The sequence below is a fragment of the Heloderma suspectum genome, chromosome 3 (assembly GCF_057233095.1).
Source record: "Heloderma suspectum isolate Gila_16-S chromosome 3, 16-S_ref, whole genome shotgun sequence".
Taxonomy (NCBI): Eukaryota; Metazoa; Chordata; class Lepidosauria; order Squamata; family Helodermatidae; genus Heloderma; species Heloderma suspectum.
In genome coordinates this window covers 31298266-31322235 of record NC_139460.1, presented here as the reverse complement: position 1 = coordinate 31322235, position 23970 = coordinate 31298266, and the positions used below count along the sequence as shown (strand labels likewise).

At 43.4% G+C, this 23970-nt stretch overlaps 1 protein-coding gene across 6 annotated transcripts in view; it reads right to left on the bottom strand.

The window, feature by feature from the left end:
• ZC3H12C (zinc finger CCCH-type containing 12C) overlaps nt 1-23182 on the bottom strand; it is an 81582-nt gene extending 58400 nt beyond the window's left edge. For 2 of the 6 annotated variants that reach the window (XM_084842761.1, XM_084842754.1), the window contains exon 1: nt 13574-17112. In XM_084842761.1, coding sequence (XP_084698887.1) covers nt 13574-13723 — 150 coding nt within the window. In that variant the 5' untranslated portion in view covers nt 13724-17112. The other 4 variants (XM_084842756.1, XM_084842755.1, XM_084842759.1 and 1 more) reach the window with 4 other exon arrangements.
• Nucleotides 23183-23970: the final 788 nt, after the last annotated feature.

Here is a 23970-nt window from a genome sequence, read left to right as displayed (position 1 = left end):
AAAATATACTTTATATTTAAGTATATATCCTCCAGCAAAGGAGATCATTACCTTGTCGTGGTGCTGGAGCTTGAGCACCTCAATGACGTCATGAGCTAAACCATGAAGGGTCACCCAAGACGGGAAGGTCATGGCAGAGAGGTCAGACTAAATACGATCCCTGGGGAAGGAAACGGCAACCCACTCCAGTATTCTTGCCATGAAAACTAAATGGATCAGTACAACCAGAGATATGTCGGTATACCATCAGAAGATGGGACTCCCAGGTTGGAAGATGGTCAAAATGCTACTGGGGAGGAACAGAGGATAAGTTCAACTAGCCCCAGATGTGATGACGCAGCTAGCTCAAAGCCGAAAGGACAGCTAGCAGCCGATGGTGCTGGTGGTGAACGACAAATCCGATGTTCTAAAGATCAACACACCATAGGAACCTGGAATGTAAGATCTATGAGCCAGGGCAAATTGGATGTGGTTACTGGGGAGATGTCAAGATTAAATATAGACACTTTGGGTGTCAGTGAACTGAAATGGACCGGAATGGGCCACTTCACATCAAATGACCACCAGATCTACTACTGTGGACAAGAGGACCACAGAAGAAATGGAGTAGCCTTCATAATTAATAATAAAGGGGCTAAAGCAGTGCTTGGATACAATCCAAAAAATGACAGAATGATCTCAGTTCAAATTCAGGGTAAGCCATTTAACATCACAGTGATCCAAATATACGCGCCAACCACAGATGCTGAAGAAGCAGAAGTAGATCAGTTCTATGAGGATCTGCAGCACCTACTGGATGTTGTTGTTGTTCAGTCGTTCAGTCGTGTCCGACTCTTCGTGACCCCATGGACCAAAGCACGCCAGGCCTTCCTGTCCTGCGCTCTCTCCCGGAGCGTGCTCAAGTTCATATTCATTGCATCGGTGATGCTATCTAGCCATCTCATCCTCTGCCGTCCCCTTCTCCTTTTGCCTTCAGTCTTTCCCAGCATCAGGGTCTTTTCCAGAGAGTTTTCTCTTTGCATTAGGTGGCCAAAATATTGGAGCTTCAGCTTCAGTATCTGTCCTTCCAATGAGCACTCAGGGTTGATTTCCTTTAGGATGGACTGATCTGACCTCCTTGCAGTCCAGGGGACTCGTAAGAGTCTTCTCCAGCACCACAGTTCGAAAGCATCAATTCTTCGGCACTCAGCCTTCCTTATAGTCCAGCTCTCACAGCCATACATTACTACTGGGAAAACCATAGCTTTGATTAGACGGACCTTTGTCGGCAAGGTGATGTCTCTGCTTCTTACTATGCTGTCTAGGTTTGCCATAGCTTTCCTCCCAAGGAGCAAGCGTCTTTGAATTTCATGGCTACAGTCACCGTCTGCGGTGATCTTGGAGCCCAAGAAAGTAAAATCTGTCACTGCTTCCATTTCTTCCCCTTCTATATGCCAGGAAGTGATAGGGCCAGATGCCATGATCTTAGTTTTTTTAATGTTGAGTTTCAAACCAGCTTTTGCACTCTCCACTTTCACCCTCAACAAGAGGCTCTTGAGATCCTCTTCGCTTTCTGCCATTAGGGTGGTATCATCTGCATATCGGAGGTTGTTGATAATTCTCCCGGCAATCTTAATTCCGACCTCTGATTCATCCAACCCGGCATTTCTCATGATGTACTCTGCATATAAGTTAAATAAGCAGGGTGACAATATGCAGCCTTGTCGTACTCCTTTCCCAATTTTGAACCACTCGGTTGTTCCATGTCTGGTTCTTACTGTTGCTTCTTGACCCTCGTACAGGTTTCTCAGGAGACAGATAAGGTGGTCTGGTATTTCCATCACTTTAAGAATTTGCCACAGTTTGTTGTGATCCACACAATCAAAGGCTTTAGCGTAGTCAATGAAGCAGAAATAGACGTTTTTCTGGAATTCTCTTGCTTTCTCCATGATCCAGCGAATGTTGGCGATTTGATCTCTAGTTCCTCTGCCTCTTCGAAACCCAGCTTGTACTTCCGGTAGTTCTCGGTTCGCATACTGCTGAAGCCTAGCTTGTAGGATTTTGAGCATCACCTTGCTGGCATGTGAAATGAGCGCAATTGTGCAGTAGTTTGAACACTCTTTGGCGTTGCCCTTCTTTGCAATTGGAATGTAAACTGACCTTTTCCAATCTTGCGGCCATTGTTGAGTGTTCCAAATTTGTTGGCATATTGAATGCAGCACTTTAACAGCATCATCTTTTAGGATTTTAAATAGCTCAGCTGGAAGACTGTCATCTCCACTAGCTTTGTTGTTAGTAATGCTTCCTAAGGCCCACTTGACTTCACTCTCGAGGATGTCCGGCTCAAGTTCAGTGACCGCACTATCATGGCTATCAGGGACATTCAGATCTTTCCTGTATAGTTCTTCTGTGTATTCTTTCTACCTCTTCTTAATCTCATCTGCATCTGTTAGGTCCCTGCCTTCTTTGTCCTTGATCATGCCCATCTTTGCACAAAATGTTCCCTTGAGATCTCCGATTTTCTTGGAGATCTCTAGTCTTTCCCATTCTGTTGTTTTCCTCCATTTCTTTGCATTGTTCATTTAAGAAGGCCTTCTTGTCTCTCCTTGCTATTCTCTGGAACTCTGCATTCAGTTGGATATGTCTTCCCCTTTCTCCCTTCCTTTCGCTTCCCTTCTTTCCTCAGCTACTTGTAAAGCCTCATCAGACAGCCACTTGGCTTTCTTGCATTTCTTTTTCTTTGGGATGGATTGAGTTGCTGCCTCCTGAACAATGTTACGAACCTCCGTCCATAGTTCCTCAGGCACTCTGTCTATCAGGTCTAATCCCTGAAATCTATTCCTCACCTCCATTGTATATTCATAAGGGATATGATTTAGGTCATACCTGAATGGTTTAGTGGTTTTCCGATCACTGCCTTGTTGTGGCGAAGGGGCTTGCGTAACTCAGTGAAGCCATAAGCTATGCCGTGCAGGGCCACCCAAGACGGACAGGTCATGGCAAAGAGTTCTGACAAATGTGGTCCACTGGAGAAGGAAATGGCAACCCATTCCAGTATTCTTGCCAAGAAAACCCCATGGAACGTATCACAAGGCTAAAAGAGATGACGCCGGAAGATGAGCCCCTCAGGTCGGAAGGTGTCCAATATACTACTGGGGAAGAGCAGAGGGTATTTCCAAGTAGCGCCAGAAAGAGTGAAGCGGCTGGGCCAAAGCCAAAAGGACACTCAGCTGTGGATGTGTGTGGTGGTGAAAAGAAATTCCGATGCTGTAAAGAACAATATTGTTTAGGAACCTGGAATGTCAGATCAATGAATCAAGGTAAGCTGGAGGTGGTCAAACATGAGATGGCAAGATTGAACATCGACATCTTGGGAATCAGTGAACTAAAATGGACAAGCATGGGCGAATTTAATTCAGGTGACCATCATATCTACTATTGTGGGCAAGAATCCCTTAGAAGAAATGGAGTAGCACTCATAGTCAACAAAAGGGTGGGAAAAGCAGTACTGGGGTACAATCTCAAAAACGATAGAATGATCTCAGTACGAATCCAAGGCAAACCATTCAACATCACAGTAATTCAAGTCTATGCCCCAACCACTGATGCCGAAGAAGCTGAGGTTGATCGGTTCTATGAAGACCTACAACACCTTCTAGAACTAACACCAAAAAAAGATGTCCTCTTCATCATAGGGGATTGGAATGCTAAAGTAGGAAGTCAAGAAATCACTGGGATAACAGGCAGGCATGGCCTTGGTGTACAAAATGAAGCAGGACAAAAGCTAATAGAGTTTTGCCAAGAGAACATGCTGATCATAGCAAACACTCTTTTCCAACAGCACAAGAGACCTACTGGATAGTACGCCAAAAAAGATGTCATTACAGGAGACTGGAATAATAAGGTGGGTAGTCAAACGACACCTGGAATTACAGGCAAGCATGGTCTGGGAAAACAAAATGAAGCAGGACATAGGCTGATAGAATTTTGCCAAGACAACGCACTGTGCATAACAAACGCTCTCTTCCAACAACCTAAGAGACGACTTTATACATGGACTTCACCAGACAGTCGACACCAAAATCAGATTGACTACATCCTTTGTAGCCAAAGGTGGCGGACGTCTATGCAGTTGGTAAAAACAAGACCTGGAGCTGATTGTAGTTCAGATCACGAACTTCTTATTGCACAATTTAGAATCAGACTAAAGAGAATAGGGAAGACCCACAGATCAGTTAGATATGAGCTCACTAATATTCCTCATGAATATGCAGTGGAGGTGAAGAATAAATTTAAGGGACTAGATTTAGTAGATAGGGTCCCGGAAGAACTATGGACAGAAGTTCGCAACATTGTTCAGGAGGCGGCAACAAAAAACGTCCCAAAGAAAAAGAAAACCAAGAAGGCAAGATGGCTGTCTGCTGAGACACTGGAAGCAGCCCAAGAAAGAAGGAAAGCAAAAGGCAACAGTGATAGGGGGAGATATGCCCAATTAAATGCAAAATTCCAGAGGTTAGCCAGAAGAGATCAGGAATTATTTTTAAACAAGCAATGCGCGGAAGCGGAAGAAGATAATAGAATAGGAAGGACAAGAGACCTCTTCCAGAAAATTAGAAACATCGGAGGTAAATTCCAGGCAAAAATGGGTATGATCAAAAACAAAGATGGCAAGGACCTAACAGAAGCAGAAGAGATCAAGAAATGTGGCAAGAATATATGGAAGATCTGTATAGGAAGGATAATAATAACAGGGATAGATCTGACGGTGTGGTCAGTGAGCTAGAGCCAGACATCCTGAAGAGTGAGGTTGAATGGGCCTTTAGAAGCATTGCTAATAACAAGACAGCAGGAGATGATGGTATCCCAGCTGAACTGTTTAAAATCTTGCAAGATGATGCTGTCAAGGTGATGCATGCCATATGCCAGCAAATTTGGAAAACACAAGAATGGCCAACAGATTGGAAAAAATCAACCTATATCCCCATACCAAAAAAGGGAAGTACCAAAGAATGTGCAAACTATCGAACAGTGGCACTTATTTCACTTGCCAGTAAAGTAATGCTCAAGATCTTGCAAGGTAGACTCCAGCAATTCATGGAACGAGAATTGCCAGATGTACAAGCTGGGTTTAGAAAAGGCAGAGGAACAAGAGACCAAATTATCAATATCCGCTGGATAATGGAGAAAGCCAGGGAGTTTCAGAAAAACATCTATTTCTGTTTTATTGACTATTCTAAAGCCTTTGACTGTGTGGATCATCACAAATTGTGGCAAGTTCTTGGTGGTATAAGGATACCAAGTCATCTTGTCTGCCTCCTGAGGAATCTGTATAATGACCAAGTAGCAACGGTAAGAACAGACCACGGAACAACGGACTGGTTTAAGATTGGGAAAGGAGCACGGCAGGGTTGTATACTCTCACCCTACCTATTCAACCTGTACACAGAACACATCATGCGACGTGCTGGGCTTGATGAAGCCAAGGCTGGAGTTAAAATCGCTGGAAGAAACATTTAACGATCTCAGATATGCAGATGATGCCACTTTGATGGTTGGAAGCGAGGAGGAGCTGAGGAACCTTATGACAAAGGTGAAAGAAGAAAGTGCAAAGGCTGGGTTGCAGTTAAACCTCAAAAAAACCAAGATTATGGCAACCAGCTTGATTGAGAACTGGCAAATAGAGGGAGAAAACGCGGAGGCAGTGACAGACTTTGTCTTTCTAGGCGCAAAGATTACTGCAGACGCTGACTGCAGCCAGGAAATCAGAAGACGTTTACTTCTTGGGAGGACAGCAATGACAAATCTTGATAAAATAGTGAAGAGCAGAGACATCACACTGACAACAAAGGTCCGCACAGTTAAAGCAATGGTATTCCCCGCAGTAACTTATGGCTGCAAGAGCTGGACCACAAGGAAGGCTGAGCGAAGGAAGATAGATGCTGTTGAACTGTGGTGCTGGGGGAAAATTCTGAGAGTGCCTTGGACTGCAAGAAGATCAGACCAGTCCATACTCCAGGAAATAAAGCCAGACTGCTCACTTGAGGGAAGGATATTAAAAGCAAAACTGAAGTACTTTGGCCACATAATGAGAAGACAGGAGACCCTGGAGAAAATGCTGATGCTAGGGAAAGTGGAAGGCAAAAGGAAGAGGGGCTGACCAAGGGCAAGGTGGATGGATGATATTCTGGAGGTGACGGACTTGACCTTGGGGACCTGGGGGTGGCGACGGCTGACAGGAAGCTCTGGCGTGGGCTGTTCCATGAAGTCACGAAGAGTCGGAAGTGACTGACCGAATAAACAACAACCACAAAATATTTACAAGCATTCCAATAAAAATATCCAAGTTAAACTTTCACATTTGTTGAAATATTTATTTTAAGCATTTGTACCCCACTCTTTAGCCAAAATGGCTTCCAGAGCAGCTTACAAATATTAGTAGTATGACAGTCCCTGCCCTCAGGCTTACAATATAAAAGACACAATGCACAAGGAAAAAGGGAGGAGGAGGGAGGAGGAAAAAGCAAGCTCCGTTCTTAAAACTACAGTTCCTATTACGACCAACTGGGATGGAGACAGTTTAGGTAGCCTGATGAAATGGCTGCTGTCTAGGTGACAACTGGATACAGTCAAAGACAGCTGGGCTCTCAGGAGCAGCATTGGAAGAGCCCTGCTTTTCTTCGCTCCTTCTGCTCTGATTCTGATAGTATATTTCATGTAAATCACACTGTGTGCTTTACTTAATGTTTCCCCCTAATCAAATATTTCAGTTTAACTACTTTGGGCTATTGGAAAAACTTTTCAGATATATCTACAGGTTGAAAAATTAACATGATAATTCATTTTTAGTTTTGTTACTAAATGTAAGTCAACTAAGGGAGCAATCCTATTGCCGCTAGACAGCAGCTGGATGGCCATAGGATATGGTGCTTTCCAGGAACCGACCTCGGAACCCGCACTGCGAGGCTGGATCCTGGAGAACCGACCTTTCCCCGCTTCCACACTGCCTCTGAGGCCGTCCTCCGCACTCAGAAAAGGATCACGGAGCGGCTGGAAAGCGGTGTTGCTTGGGGTGTTCTGGGGTGGGGACAGCGTAGCTGCCTGTACAACACATCCTATGTGCCATACAGCAGCCTCCTTCCCCACTCCATGCTCCCATGGCTAGACAGCCGCAATTGGCTGTCTAGCCGAAAGAGCAGGGCAGGAGAACTGCGGAGGGAATGATCCCCTCTGTGTTTCTCCTGCCCTGCTTTGGATAGGCGGTCGCCTTCAAGTTTGCAGGCGGCCGCTTATCTAGATAGGATTGTGCCCTAAATATGCTTAATCAGATCTCCATGAATTGGAAAATTTTCCAATTCAAAATTTTCCAGAAGATCCACATCACTGATCATGTGTTATGTTTTTCTTGTGACAATGTTAAGCAACCAAGCACCTGCTATATAACTGCAAAACTGTCATGCTAACCACAATACTTTAATTGAATTGTGGTCTGGCAACAAAACAATAAACATAGCAAAGTACAATATCCACATATATTAGTTTAAAATAACTCAATATTCCTGTAAAGTGTGGTGGTTAGTTTCTTGTTTGAACAGTGGAAATCCAGCTTCAAATCTCCAGTCCATAGGGCTGATTCATACATTTTTGTTTGCCATGAATACACCATAGGTGCTGAAATAATAGAACTGTGGCGGAATTATGCCAAAGTTTAAATAAATTATATATTTTCTACAACAATAAAGAAGAATGTATATTTAAATGCATAGCTGTAAGAATAGTTGTAACAGCACAAGTTGCTTCGAAAAACTGTGGAATCCCCGACACTGAAGATTCTTAAGACAAGCCTAAAGACAAAGAGCTGGATCCAGACTAACAGTGCAAACCTTTAGGGGTCTACTAAGAAGTAAGACTCACTGAATTCATTGGGCCTTGCTCCCAGGAAAGAAGGTATAAGGTTTAACTGCCAGTTGGCTAAACTTTGTTCCCACTGAAATCAGTAGGTCTGAAAAAGTCACTAACTTGTCCCACTGATTTCAATAGCAGCTAAGTTCAACTGACTGTGAAATCCCATTCATATTTACTCAGAAGTACATCCCACAGGGTTCTATGGTGTGTAGAGGACTGCAGCCTTAGTTGGGATTCTACCCAATCTGTTTGCAAAGAATGCATTAGAAATCTGATTTTTTTTTCAGGGCTGCAAGTTCTAAGAGTTGGATGACCTTTGTATTCCATCTTGGTAATTTAGGTATGACAACCACTGATATAGGATGGAAAATGTTCCAGCATTTTCTGTGGAAAATTTTCAATTTCTACAATTCCATTGTTTCATAATTAATGGCTACAAAACCAGTTAAATATGTTTCAAAGTTGAAATTAACTTTTTCAGGTGAAATCTTTGGGAAGCATGTCTTTATCTAATGCCTTCATTTTAATTGTACAATATTTAGAAGCATTCCAATAAAATAATTTCCAAGCAAAGTGTTGAAAACAACATTTGTACCACATTATGTTTGCTATTTGAATGTTTATATCTAATTAAATATTTCAATTCAACTACTTTTGACTATTGGAAAACATGTTTCAGCTACTTATACAGCACATAAAATTAATATGCTGTATTTTTGTCTTGTTTAATAAATTTGTCAAACATGCTAAATCAGATCCCAATCAGTTTAGGGTACTGGACAAAAACTGCTTTGAATTTTGCTGGAAAACATTGCATTTATACTTATGAACACTACATGTATACTAAGGGACCAATGTTACCCTCAAACAAAAAATAGGTAGATGTGAAGATAAATCTGCCTAACATCTACACTTAAGATCTTTTTGGACTGACTAAATTGTTTACTTTCAGAAAATCATACATTTTCTTCGCAGAAAATTGAGAGGGCAATTCAGAATACCTATTACATATCTGCATTTATGTACACCTCCTATTCCTCTCTGCAATCAACACAAGCATACTTTTCCAAAAGTTCAAACTTGTCCATTTCCTAACAATGACAAATGCATGTAATACATTTGAAAGTCTTGCACTGGAAACTGGAACCGGCAGAACAATTAACATCAATATATACTGATGTTTACAACATCTCCTATTGCTGAGAGATGGCATTAAAGTGTTACTTTCCAGAATTAATTCCCAGCATCAGCAGATGGTTGGTGGGCCAGTCTTAGCAAAAGCTTTTCCTTATGAGAACCAAACATTTTTTTAACTTGCGTATTTTTCTATACACATGGGAAAAACCTACACATTTCTGAGTGCTCTTCAGCTGCAGTGAGATAAACAACTTATGTGCTAAATGAACAGCAAATGTACGTTTTATCAAGATGTCTACTTATCGCCAGAAGCTGATGGGTTCTCTTTGCAAATGAAATATAAATGTATAATGGTTTTAGCAAGATATATGCATAACATTAAACTGTGGCAAATTCTGAAAGTGATGGGAGTACCAGACCACCTTACCTGTCTCCTGAGAAACCTGTACGAGGGTCAAGAAGCAACAGTAAGAACCAGACATGGAACAACCGATTGGTTCAAAATTGGGAAAGGAGTACGACAAGGCTGCATATTGTCACCCTGCTTATTTAACTTATATGCAGAGTACATCATGAGAAATGCCGGGTTGGATGAATCACAGGTCAGAATTAAGATTGCTGGGAGAATTATCAACAACCTCCGATATGCAGACGATACCACCCTAATGGCAGAAAGCGAAGAGGATCTAAAGAGCCTCTTGTTGAGGGTGAAAGAGGAGAGTGCAAAAGCTGGTTTGAAACTCAACATTAAAAAAACTAAGATCATGGCATCTGGCCCCATCACTTCCTGGCATATAGAAGGGGAAGAAATGGAAGCAGTGACAGATTTTACTTTCTTGGGCTCCAAGATCACCGCAGACGGTGACTGTAGCCATGAAATTAAAAGACGCTTGCTCCTGGGGAGGAAAGCTATGGCCAACCTAGACAGCATAGTAAGAAGCAGAGACATCACCTTGCCGACAAAGGTCCGTCTAATCAAAGCTATGGTTTTCCCAGTAGTAATGTATGGCTGTGAGAGCTGGACTATAAGGAAGGCTGAGCGCCGAAGAATTGATGCTTTCAAACTGTGGTGCTGGAGAAGACTCTTACGAGTCCCCTGGACTGCAAGGAGGTCAAATCAGTCCATCCTCAAGGAAATCAACCCTGAGTGCTCATTGGAAGGACAGATAATGAAGCTGAAGCTCCAATATTTTGGCCACCTAATGCGAAGAGAAAACTCCCTGGAAAAGACCCTGATGCTGGGAAAGACTGAAGGCAAAAGGAGAAGGGGACGGCAGAGGATGAGATGGCTAGATAGCATCACCGATGCAATGAATATGAACTTGAGCACTCTCCGGGAGAGAGCGCAGGACAGGAAGGTCTGGCGTGCTATGGTCCATGGGGTCACGAAGAGTCGGACACGACTGAACGACTGAACAACAACAAATGCATAACATTGTGCCATTTATTGCATGTAGTTTTGTGGATTCTGAACTGGAATATCTAGCTTTATTACCTTTTGAAAACAAAGTTTTATCAATATTCATTTGTGAGCAAAACTTATCATTCCATTTTGCTGGAAGATCCTAGCTTTTCCATTCTTTTTCTGTCATATTTATGGAACCTAATGTCTGGCTTTAATCCAGAATGAGAATAACATAAAGACATTTTTGCAAGAAACTGCAAAAATAAACTCTTATTTTAGTATCTTAAAGTGGAGTTCAGCATCAAACATGAAGTCTGGAGTGGCTTCTTGTTACCCAGCTACTCCCTCCAGCAGAAAATAGTAATGTTCTCCCAACCCCCAAAATTCAGCTGAAACCCATAAAACACAAAATCCTTTATATACTGAGTTTCCAGCAACATTTGCTTGTGCAGATATACTTCCTGAACAGTATTAGCAATCAAGTTCAGTTTCTTTGTGAACTAAACAGAAATTATGACATTTATAATTTCCGTCAATTCAGCGGACTCATTAACGTTTATGTAACGATTCTCAGCATTACAATTAACAAGTAAACCAGTTACACTCTAGAATTAATTAAGTAGACAAGTTGCTTCCCCTTGCCCACAGTAGAGATACATGGGCATTTGTTGGAAAATTATGCTCAGTTATGTGCATTACCCGCCAGCTGTTGAAAAAAACAACACTCAAGATGTTTATGGTGAATTTATTTGTAGGTGTTTTCTATGCACTATGCTTCTGTGATGACTGCCTATTTGTCCCTCATAGTTGCTTTGCTCATACCTTTCCTAGTAACATCTGAAGGAACAATTTTCTAATGATTATTAAGCTAATAGTAACTCGTCAATAGAAATTAGAAAAAACAGAACAATGAACTGCATTTCAAGGAGCTTGGTAAATGACAGGGCAAATGCCACATGTCCTTGCTAACATCCTTCAAACACTTATCTCACTACTGTATATTGCAAAGAAGATACTGGGTTTTCCCCTTCACCAGCATTGCTATATTTACATATTAATTATGAACATACAGTACTTTTCAGTGCCAGCATGGCCCGTTTTTCCACATCTTAGATGTGCTCACCAAGCTGAACAGGTTTCAGGGCAGGAAGACCACTGCACTAGTCCCTGGTAACTCATTTCCTGATATTCCATCATACTGAACTTGTAAAAATGATCTTGTAAGAACATACAGGCTATCAGTTAACATATGGAAAACATGGTCTAAGTTGTGCATATTAATTTTCCTGTTAAGTAGGCCTTAAACCAAGAGAAAATTAAATAGTGGGCATGCTTTTGCTGAAGCTGAAGGTTATACAAAATGCATTTGTTTGTTCTTAAGTTTTGCAGAGGAGGAAATTGAAATTTATTGTAAATAAAAATAAAGGAGATATCTGGATGACACTAAGTATGAATCAACTTTATCTTAACAATGGATGGTAGACAGATGATGGAGGGCGCAAGCCTATGGGGATAGGCAGCCACGTCTGAACTCGGAGGCGACTGCCTATCCAATACAGGGCAGGAGAAGCATGGAGGGGATTGTTCCCTCTGTGCTTCTCCTGCCCTGCATTTGTGGTTAGACAGTTGATTTCAGCTGTCTAGCCATGAGAAGGCAGAGCGGGGAGGGGGCTGCCAGACAACACATAGGATGTGTTGTACCAGCATTTCTGCCTTCCCCACCCCAGAATGCCCCATTTTGGCTGCTCTGTGTTCCCCTTCTGAGCTCGGGGCTGTTCTGCACTGCCTGCAAGGCAGTGCGGAAAGGTCAGTTTTCTGGGAACCAACCTTGGAGCGCAGGCTCTGAGGTCGGTTCCCAGAAAACCAGATATCCTATGGATGTCTAGCCACTGACTAGCAGCCATAGGATTACTCCCTTAATCAAATTGTTTAAATAGAAAACAAGATTTCTGGACATCAAGTTGCTTGTTTTCTTACACCCCAAACACCAACCCTTCTTCAAATTGCCTCATTCTTCTCCGTCTGAAATTAGGGAGTTCCTTCTTTGTTTGACACATTAACTATAGTTCTGTCATGTTGTACAAAGTAAGAATAACAGAGAATAAGGATTTCTTCCCCACAGTCAATGTATAAAGAGCTCATTGTCACTTGCCAATTCCCACTTATCACAAAGCAGGTAGACATGCTTAGCGCTGCAGAGTCACAACTTGGTCTTGGCCATTTTTAACTGACTTGCTGGGAGGTCTGAGTAAACATGATTAGGACTTTGGTGTAAGTTTTAATTTACCATCCTCTCAAAGGGTAAATAACCTAACAGGCCAAAGTATGTATGAAACTGCCATAGAGCATCTCTACACCAGCCTAAAATCCCACATATAAAACAGGGCTTCCTGCTTCCATTTTAAATGTAGGATCATGGCGGATTCTGCTTATACGTGCTTCCTTTCCTCCCTCTCCCCCTCCTTTTCCTCCTTATCTGAGTCTTCTATATGTTTCACTATACAGCCGCTAGATGGTGCTGTGGTCTAGCTCTTCCTATTGTGGGTTTTCCTTTTTCATAAGGAAAATGAAGCGGAATTCAAGTGCAGTAATTTGATAGCTCATTATCACCAATCTTCTTAACAATGTAATAAAGGTCATTTGGTGCAGGAGCTGCCCTGAAGGTTAACAACATCATCTAAAGGGCCTGTAAACACCATGAGTAACAATCGCAATAGCAGGATAAAAGCTCCATGTGAAGAAGCCCGTAGTTTAAGACAGTTTATTGGTCCAGCTGGCTCAATATGGTCACTTCCTAACATGCAGAAACTCTAAAGGTCTCAGGCAGAGGTCTAGTCCTGCTATGTTTATTTTATTTATTAGATTTATTAGCTGCCCATACCTTAAAGATGCTGGGATCTTACACGTGCATGTATAGCATGTATTCTTCCACTGACCTATGTACTTTCCCATTAGTTACCGTATTTCTAACCACTGAGATACTTCCCCAGAGTGGATTCAGATTACCATTTGAGGCAGTTATGCATATCTGGGACAGGAGAGATGTTTGGACTCTCTAGTACATCAGACATGTAGAGAAACTTCTGCCCCTCAGCTCCTGGTTCAGATGGGATTTTGTTTGTTTCTTAACAGGTCGAAATCCATGTCTACCTCATCCATAGAAACTCCAGGACCAGACTGCAAGGAATCCTGAAAAACAGTAGATATGGGGCTAAGACAGTAGGCATGAGGAGAGATAGTGACTGGATGGTATTTGGGAGGTTTGAGAGACAACCCACATTCACCACAATGACTGAACATCCACAAAACCAGCTCCGATGCTGACTCAGTCGAAGCAGAGCTTATTTCATGAGGTCTGTGAAAGAATGATAAGCTTATCTAATCCAACATTACATGTTTAGGTAGAGGAAATGCTTTTAGAAAGTGTAACAGCTGCTCAGTCAATCCTAAGCTAGAAAAAAATAGATGTGCCACAGGGCTAATTAAGTAGGTAATATATATCTAATTGTGGACAAGTATGCTCAGATAGCACAAGAAGCCCAGATCAATCTCCTGTTTAGATTTTCTGCCATCTGCTCATGATTGAAATGAATCAACCACTACACCAGCTGTTTAAAGCAGTTTGATCTTTGTAGGCATATACATTAAGAACATAAGAGGAGCCATGCTGGATCAGACCAAGGGTCCACCTTGTCCAGCATTCTGTTCACACAGTGGCCAACCAGCTGTCGACCAGAAACCTACAAGCAGGACACGAGCGCAACAGCACCCTCCCACCCATTTTCCCCAGCAACTGGTGCACATAGGCTCACAGCCTCTGGTACTGGAGGAAGCACACAGCCATCAAGACTAGTTGCCATTGATAGACTTTTCCTCCAGGAATTTGTCTAACCCCCTTTTAAAGCCATCCAAATTAGTGGCCACACCAATAGTGCAATCATATACATATATCTATTCTGAAGTACGTCCCATCAAGTTTACTGGGGCTTACTCCCAGGTAAGTGCATATAGGATTTCTGGATTCCATACCAGGTTTCAGGAAGATCTGTAAAACTAAAGTTGAATAGCTACTGTGATTATGAAACTACCTGCAAGATCCCAAGTCTCAATGCAGATTGTGGACAAAGAAATAAATACAACAGTGAGCTTCTGCCAATTGATTTTTAAGTTATCTCAGATATATGCCTTCCACCAGCAACTGGGACAAATAATATTTCCCTAGAGGAAATGAGATGTTTTACTGCACAGAAGGAAGGTATGAAAGACAATTAGGAAACCATCCAATAATGTTGAATAACACTTGCCAATTAAACCACAGTCCATGTACTTTGAGGTTTCATCACTTACAGTGGAGTAATGGATGATGTACACAATGGCTTGATTCACACATCATGACTACCCAGGGTAGTTGAATGCAGAACCCAGAGTTCCATGTTCGGACATCATGATAAACAACATAGAGATGGCGTATCCTTGGGTTGTTTAGCTCAACAGGAATGATCAGATGGCTCAAGACAGCATGCTCAGTCACTTCAGCTCATTCACGACTATCATTTTAAAAAAATCCCTGGGTAGTTGTGACATGTGAACCAGTTCAAAATCACTTTTTTTTTTTTAAACCTAAGGAACAAACTCTTTGAAGACATACTGATAGAGGCAGGTGAAAAATATATTTTTGTGAGAAAACATTATAGCTCAAATTATGAAATCCTTACAACAAATCTCAAATGTAGCAAAAAAAGAGAGAGAGAGAGAGAAACTTCCATCACATTTTGCCCTTGCCCAAAAAAAGAAATATGGCATGCCACACATTCTTAAAGGATTTGTGTGCAGAGAATTTTGAAAGATGAAAGTACCAGTTTTTATTCACAACAGCAAGTAAATCTTGAAAACTGTATAAATACAATGAACATTTTACTGAACATGTAAACACCAGTGTGTGTTCTGGTGCCAAGTATCTTTCTTTATTAGAATTGCTATCACTTTGATGGCAATATGTGTTTACTATTGATTTTATCTACTAAAAAATTCACACTTTAAAATAATATATAACTTCCAAATAACACTTTTAATCAGTTTACGCCGATATACCAACTACATCTTTATCTGGACAGAGATAACCTAGCTACAGTTATCCATGCTCTGGTTAACCTATAGTCTGGACTACTGCAATGCATCATACCTGGGGATGCCTTTGAAAACAGTCCAAAACTTCAGCTCGTAAAATAGGGCAGTGAGATTGTTAATGAGGACTGGCCAATGTGATCATATTATGCCACTACTTTTCCATCTGGATTGGCTGCCAGTCCATGTCCGGCCCCAATTCAAAGTCCTGGTATAATATTCAAAGCCCTAAATGGGTTGGGGCCAGGTTACCTGAAGGATCATCTCCTCCCACATATACCTGCCCAGACCCTAAGATTGTCTTCAGAGATCCTTCTCCAGGAGCCCCTGCCAAAGGAAGTGAGGTGGGTGGCTATTAAGAAGAGGGCCTTTTCTGTTGTGGCACCCCAGTTGTGGAATGAGCTTTCCAGAGGTTCGCCTGGCCCCTACGTTGTGCTCTTTTCAGCGCCAGGTGAAGACCTTATTTTCCCAGGCATTTTAGTCTTTCAGTTTCCGTTGTTTCAAATCTGTTACTGTATTTTAAATCTTTGCACTGCTGCTAGGTTATATTTGGTTATTATTTTTATTTTATACTGTAGTTTTAAACTTTTATATTGTGTTGTATTTTATGGTTTTAATTGTTGAGAACCACCCAGAGAGCTTCAGCTATTGGGTGGTATAGAAATGTAATAAATACATAAAATAATAATAAAATGCTACATTGGCCAACGGACCTAGAAAATCCAGACCCAAATTCCCCCTCAGCTATGAGTTTCCTGTGTGGCCTTGAACAAGTAACTGGCTCAGCTATACTTCACATCTTACTATTTGCACTCCAGCATAATATCAAGTCCAGAATACATGTGCATTATTATCAGTTGGGAATACTATACATACACTTAAAATGTGTTTTTCACAGTATAAATGGAAAAATGACATTTTGTTAAAATCCTGCCCTGTCTCCAAGGAGCTCAGGTTGGTGTACATGTCCACTCCCTCTTATTATCATCATCACAACCCTGAGGTAAGTTAGGCTGAGACTGGCCCAAGGTCGACCATGGCTGAGCGGAGATTTAAACCTCAATTTCCCCAACCAAGCCTAGTCCTACGTCCGCTGCACCTCACTGGTTCTCAACCCCGTTATGTCCACTTCGAAGTCCTACGGAGTTCAATGGGGTTTAATCCCAAGGAAGTGTGCATTTGGGATCTCCCCCCCCCCCCAATTAATTTGGACGTACTCCTGAGCGAACATCCTTGCTAAAACCCATCTCCGTGGAAGGGGGCGAGCTACACATGTCATGGAATAAAGGAATTAATTGGGAAGTGGGGAACAGGGTGGTGGTGGGTGAAGAAGTTAAATTAATTTTGAAATGAAGTGGCTTGACTATTAGGACGGAACAGGAGCGGGGGCTGGGGAAGTTCGAGTGGGGTAAAAATAAATAAATAAGCCAAGTGGGTCAAGAGCATGACAGCTGCGGGGAGAAAATGCATTTTCAAGTGAAAGCAGGCTCGCTTTTCGCGGGCAGGTGTGACTTTTCCAGGGGTGGTGGGGAGGAGGAGGGAGGCTCCCTGAAGCTCGGAGACGGTCTCTCACCTTCCATAAATTCAAGGCGAAGTGGCCGTTTCTCCTCCTCCCCGCACGGCCTCTGTCCACGTCACGGCCTTTTTTGTGCCCGGGGAGCTCACCAACGCGACCCCGAGGAGTCGTCCCCGCCAGCCTGGGCCTACAGAACAACCGGCCAGCCGCCCCATGAGGGAGCGGGGCGGGGCACAATATTACCACAGCGCCGGCCCGGCCCAGACTCAGGACCGCCTCCCGCCCGTTGCAACGGGAGCGTCTCCCCAGTCCGCCAGTCGGGACGCCCGGGGGAAGCCCGCGGCCTCCTCCGCTCCCAGCCACCGCCCTCTTCGTCCGTCCCCGGGGCCTTCGTAGCCCCGCAACAGCGGCGGCCTCGGGCGGTTGCACACCTCCCAGCAGTGCAAGCTGCCCGGCGTGGACAGCTAGAACAAACTGAGGGAAGAGAGCCGTAAAACCGCGGGACAGTGAGGTGGGGATGGCCGCCGGGTCTTCGCGGCCGCCATGCTTATGGGCCCTGCCCCTGCCCCTGCCCCTGCCGTGTGTGCTTTACGGGGGTCCGTAAACTGCCTGTGTTTAAGCGCCCCCGCCCTCGCCCGCCCCGTTCCTACTAATACGAGGACAAGTATGGCCATTGGAAATAATGGGACCTCTCCGAAGGTCCATAGGAAATAATGGGAGGGAGGAACGCCGATTGACATGACTGGGCTCCGTTGAAATCAATGCAAACTGCACATAACGCATGGGGTGGATCGTGAAAATTTTATTTATTTATTTATTTCATTTCTATACCGCCCAATAGCCGAAGCTCTCTGGGCGGTTCACAAAAACTAAAACCAAACAACACACAATAAAACAATTTAAAATATATAGAACATTAAAACCACAATACAACAATACAACCACAATAAAACCTAGCAGCAGTGCAGGAGTTTAAAATACAGATTTAAAACAGCAAAGATAAAAATTTAGAAAGCTAAAATGCCTGGGAAAATAAAAAGGTCTTCACCTGGCGCCGAAAGGAGTACAATGTAGGCGCCAGGCGAACCTCACTAGGGAGCTCATTCCAGAGACGGGGTGCCACAGCAGAAAAAGCCCTCCTCCTAGTAGCCACCCGCCTCACTTCCTTTGGCAGGGGCTCACGGAGAAGGGCCTCTGATGATGACCTTAAGGTCCGGGCAGGCACATATGGGAGGAGGCGATCCTTCAGGAAAAGGAGTGGAATGAGTCAACCGGGATAGAAATGATAACATGAAATGGGTGATAGTGCCTTTTCTCTTTCATTATTTAAAACGTTAGTTTTGAGGTTTGCTTTCATGTTTAAACAACCCTATTAACCACACTGAAAGGGAGAAATAATGGGTTGCAATGGCAGGCCGTGACAGCCTGGGACTGGAATCATGGACTAGAATGACAGACCCAGGGCTGGAAGGTGGCCATGTGCCCCTTTTTACAGAAGACAGTCCTTTAGTTGAAGGACTGTCCTGTCCAATTCCGGTTCAAAAATAAATAACCCTAACAACTGTTGCCCATCAAGTGTTAGTTCCAGGATAAGAAACTGAGGAGGCAGGCACACTGGTCACCTGGCCACAGTCTTCTACACTATGGTGAGATGTAGCGTATTTCTATTTAAATTGTAATTGTTGTTGTTGTTCAGTTGTTAAGTCATGCCCGACTCTAAACATATACATTAGCATAAGGAAATTTTATGCAAAATGGCAGTCCTCTCTTTTTCGTGATACATTTCCTCTTTCTTGGCCATTCATAAATGACCAACCTAACTGGAATAATGGCCCCTGGACTGGAATGGTGGCACAAGAGACTACAATAACAGCCCTGTGGCTGAAATTATGGCCCTTGGGAACCAGGAAACACCTGGACTAGTATGAATGCCCAAGGAGTAGAATGACAGGCCTTGAACTGGAATAACAGCCCCTGGGACTGGAACGAGGGTCCCTAGGAGTAAAATGACAGGCCAGGCACTGGAATGATGGTCTTTGGGAGCAGAATGACAGGCCTGGAACTGGAATGATTGGCCTGTGGTTGGAATGACAGCAGCTGAGAGTCTAGTGATGGCACCTGGGCACCATTTCTGGGACCAGTGAATGCAAGTAATGACATTAAGCGGATCCCCAGCTTTTTAAATAAAAACACTCCCTGGTTTCTCTGTGTTTTTGCTGTCCACCTACCAAGGAAAATTTGTTTTTCACCTATAGATGAATGAAAATGCCAGTCATGACTTGATTTTCTATTCCCAAAAATGGTGGTGGTGGTGGTGGGGAATCAAGCATTGTATGTTTCTTCATCACAGCAGCGCAAGATGCATTCCTGTGTGAACAACCCCCACCCCCGTCATCCAGTAGAGCATAATCTGTTCATTAAAAATCTATTTGCAAAAAGTGTGCATACTGTTAGGAAGCAATACAAGTACTTTTGTGTGTAATCACACAAACTGATGCTGGTTTCACTAATGGTTTCTGAAAATATTCAGTCTTGGATTAAGTTTAAATGATATACAGAGAATACATAGCTAAAGGGTGTGTGTGGGGGGGGAGGCAGGGGGTAAGGGTGTGTTAATTGTTTATTGAATTTTTAGGTGTTTCCTATCATCATTTATCCTACATACCAATTTTATCTTGAAAGTTGTGTGTTAACTGGACCACAGAGATAAAATTATTTTATGATGGAACAAATAAAATTCAAGACCAAAATGTCTCTTCTTACTTGTTGTCATAGGTAACATAAATGGCTGTGAGGGGATATCATTCCCAAGCCTGTCAATAGCCAGTGTGTCAAGAGCCAGTGTGGTGTAGTGGCTAGAGCGCTGGACTGGGAGCCAGGAGATCGGGGTTCTAGTCCCCGCTCGGCCATGGAAGGTCACTAGGTGACTTTGGGCCAGTCACAGACTCTCAGCCTAACCTACCTCACAGGGTTGTTGTTGTGAGGATAAAATGGAATGGAGGATGAGGATAATGTAAGCAGCCTTGGGTTCCTTGCAAGAGGAAAAAAGGCGGGATATAAATGCAATCAATCAATTGCGTAGCCACTTCTGAATTGCCAAAAAAGTAGACATGCATCACTCCAAAAACAGGACAAAAGAGATAACCTATTTGCATAAAATGTGCATAAGCTCGTGTGCGCGTGTATAGTTGCAAATTTAGAAATTGTTATTATAATTTAAATAGAAATACGGTACATCTCACCCTGGTGCGGAAGACTGAGCTTTATGCCTTGTTAAGTCTGCTGTTAAGGTGCTGTGGATGGGCAACTTCAAGGCCCAGCTCTTCCTTCTAATAGCCCTTTATCTTTATACTGGGCTTGGCTGGGACAGCCTTTCAAAGAGAGGACTGTCCCTTGAGGACACCTGGCACCTTATGGGTGTCATTCTACTCCCAGGTCATCATACCAGTCTCAGGGGCCCAGGCTTGGTCATTTCAATCCCAGGGGCCATCATTCCAGTTCCCAGCCAGTGATTGCAGTCCCAGGAGCCATGATTCCAGTCTAAGGGGTGTGCTTCCAGTCTTAAGCCTGTCATTGTAGTCCCAGGAACTGTAATTCCTGTTCTAAGCCTGCCATTCTACACTGAGGGACCCTTGTTCCATTCTTAGGGGCCTCAGACTCTCTCATTCCAGTCCAAGGCCTGTCATACTATTCTAAGTGTTCCCTGGCACCCAGGGGCCATGATTCCAGTCCCAGGGCTGTCATTCTGTTCCCAGGGACTGTGATTCTATTCCCAGGGATCGTCAGTCGAGTCCTAAAAGGGCTGTTATTCTATTGCCAGGGATGTTATTCCCTGGGAATAGAATCCTGGTCCTGTCTTTGCAGTCCCAGTATTGCTGTAGTCTGTTGTTGCTATTCCACATTACTTTTCCCTTTCAGTGCAGTTAATATGGATTATTTAATTTTTTAAAAAAATATTACAGTAAACATAAAAAAAAAATAACATTTTAAATAATGAGATAAAAAGGGCACTATGAAGCAGGGGTGGGCAGAATGTATCTACTGGTAGATCTCTGGGTGATTTGCAGTGGATTTGCAAGGATTTCTGACTCCCAGTTGCTCAGCTGTAGCAACAACTAAATGACTTTCCTCTCCCACCTAAATTCTACTGCTGGCATGAAGAAAGCTTGGGATAACTGGGGATGGATTTTTGTATGGATGGACAGTGAGCTCCAGTTCTGATGCTCAAAACAATTTCCTGGACTCAGAATTCTTTGATTCTAAGTGTATGTCTTTAGCACTGGGCTCCAGTTGGTGCATCTTGGCAGTCCAGTTATAACAATATAGATCGCACAAGTTGGCCCGCCTCTGCTATAAATCATCACATTCCATTTCAATTCCTGTGACACATGCCTTTCAACAATCCATTCTATGATTTATTTGTAGCTCATTTGTAGCTTCCATTTATTTCAATGGCGCCCTATCATGTCAATTGGCATTCTTAGCTCCCATTATTTCCTATGGAACTTCAGATGGCTCCCAATGGACCATTCTCCTTCGCTTTAGTACATCCCATGGAAAATGTGGAAAAAATACTGGTTGTGGTGACTCGAGTGCTAGAGATAATGCACTCTGCATATGCTCAAAGGCACCCCATTCTTGTGTGTGCCAGGGGCTGAGCTCTGATACTGACCACAGCAGTTTCTGAAAATATTCAGAAATATTTTCCTTGCTTTGTCTCTCAGCCGAGCAGCGTATCCTTTGCCACACCTCCCTACTCCCACAACAGGCACACAAACACTTCAAAGCCACATACAAATAACACCACATCTTTGTGCCCCTGTCTGAATTAATCAGGAATAGCCCCTTCCCCAACTCTCAGTTCTGAACTCTAAATATTAACAGGTTTATAAATATCTGCCTTCATCCTTAAACATGGTTATTGAAAGCATGGTTTTGAAGTCCACTCTTTAACCACCTTGCTGGTGACTACAGCAACATTAAATGCTTGAAGGAGTAACTCATTTGTATAAAATAGCCTCCTCCAACCTGAGGTGCCTCCCAATGTGTTGGACTACAACTTCCAGCATCCCCAGCCAGCCATGCTCCTTTCTTTTGCTCCTTTCACTCCCCCTGCCACTGAATTCATGCCTCATCCTGCCACCCCCCATGCCACCCACATCCTATCCCAAGTTGTGCTTTCACCGTAGATCCTCTACCCCTGAGAGTTTGCCTCCATCACAGACAAGCCCCTCCCCTGCCTTTTCACTCTTGTGCCCATGAACTACATCCCCTTAGTTTTACCCATTGCTCATTCCCTCCTGCTACTTTTCCCTCTTCCAAGTGGTATCCTCTGTATGGTTCGATGCGATCTCTATATCCAGTAACCTACTTCTGCTACATTCCATGTACCCCCAAAACACACACACTATGCCGCCCCCAGCTGCCACACACTATGTGAACTCAATCACCATTGATCTCTCATAGGGCATAGCCTCCCTCTCCCTGACTCCTAAAGCAACTTTCTTCATCCCCTCATCTCCCCTCTGATCCCCTGTTCCCCCACCCTTTCCAGACCCTTTATTCCAGTCCCAGAAATTCTCTGGTGCTCCTTTTCTCCCTTGTGGTATGCCCCCCCCCCAAAAAATACAACATCTTGCACTGTTCTTACCTGGGTGTCTTTGGCTCCATTGTCCTGTTCTCTTTGCTTCCAGCCTGTTCATCCATACTGCCAGTGCTGGAATTACATGTGATCCAGAGGGGTCCTTTACCTTTAGTGATGGCTCCCTTGGCTAGTGTTGTTGGGTTGTTGTTGGGTTTTTTTAGGCTACAGGAGCGCCACGCTTTGGCTAAAAGTAGAGGGAATCACGGGGTGGGGCTTGTAGATGTCATTAAGGGTAACCTTCTTCCCATAATGTGATCAGTTGTATCTTGCTGATGTTAAGAAAGCCAAAAAGAGCATCCTTCCTTAACAACCGTAGTGCCTGTGAGAGCTGAAGCTGGCTTCTGTCACTAAGCTGCTCTCTGCAGCAGACTATTCTGGAATCTGGGGGCATTTTAAAATGCTCTCTCCTGTAACTCTGCTAATCTCTAAGATCAGCCTCACTTCTTCTGTTTGAGGCACCCCCTGCTCCTTCTTTGCTTCCCCTCATGTCACTGGTGAGTGGGAGAGAGGTTTCCTTTTGCAAGGAAAAACGGGTGCTCAGAGCTGCTGTCTCCTCCCACTACCAAACCTCCCCTTCCTGGAGGGAGGTTGATAAAGGAATCCCATTCAAAGAATGTGACATTCACACTCAGCTGGCATGCAAATGTTGACAAAGTAGGGTGTGGCAGGGGTAGCTAGGTGGGACAGAACCCTAAGGCATCTGCTACAAAGATGGGAAGAGGTAGATGGCTTGCTAGACAAATTAGCCCTCAAATTTGCCTTTAGTGCTAGTTATGGAATGTGTGAAATAACGATAGGAAAGAAACTGCCTTTCGTTGAACATACACAAAATGCTTTTCTTTTACTAGAGGTGTCTCCAGAAGAGGCTTTTATTGTACAATTGCTGTGCTCTGTTCACAGAGTATTACAGAGGGTGGCAGGTGGGTTCCAGATGACGATGTCTTGTACTCATAACCCTCCCATGTTTTTCCACCACTTTCCCCATTTTTTTTCTTTCCACAAACAATCCGCTAAGGAAGAAAAGATGGAATAGCTGCACAATGTCTTTTGATTGGTAATGTTAGGAGCCCTCCATCTAGAAGTGCCTGGAAACCAGCCCCTCAAAGTTCAAATTAAGAATGGATTTCTAGGTCAGACTTTCACTGCAGAAATTAAAAGCTGTAATTTCATATTTATGGGATTTCTTCCTCCTCCTCTTCCTCTTATAAAGTGTCTATAATTTTCTAAGTGCTGTACAGATATTGAAAGACCCTGCCTGCAGGC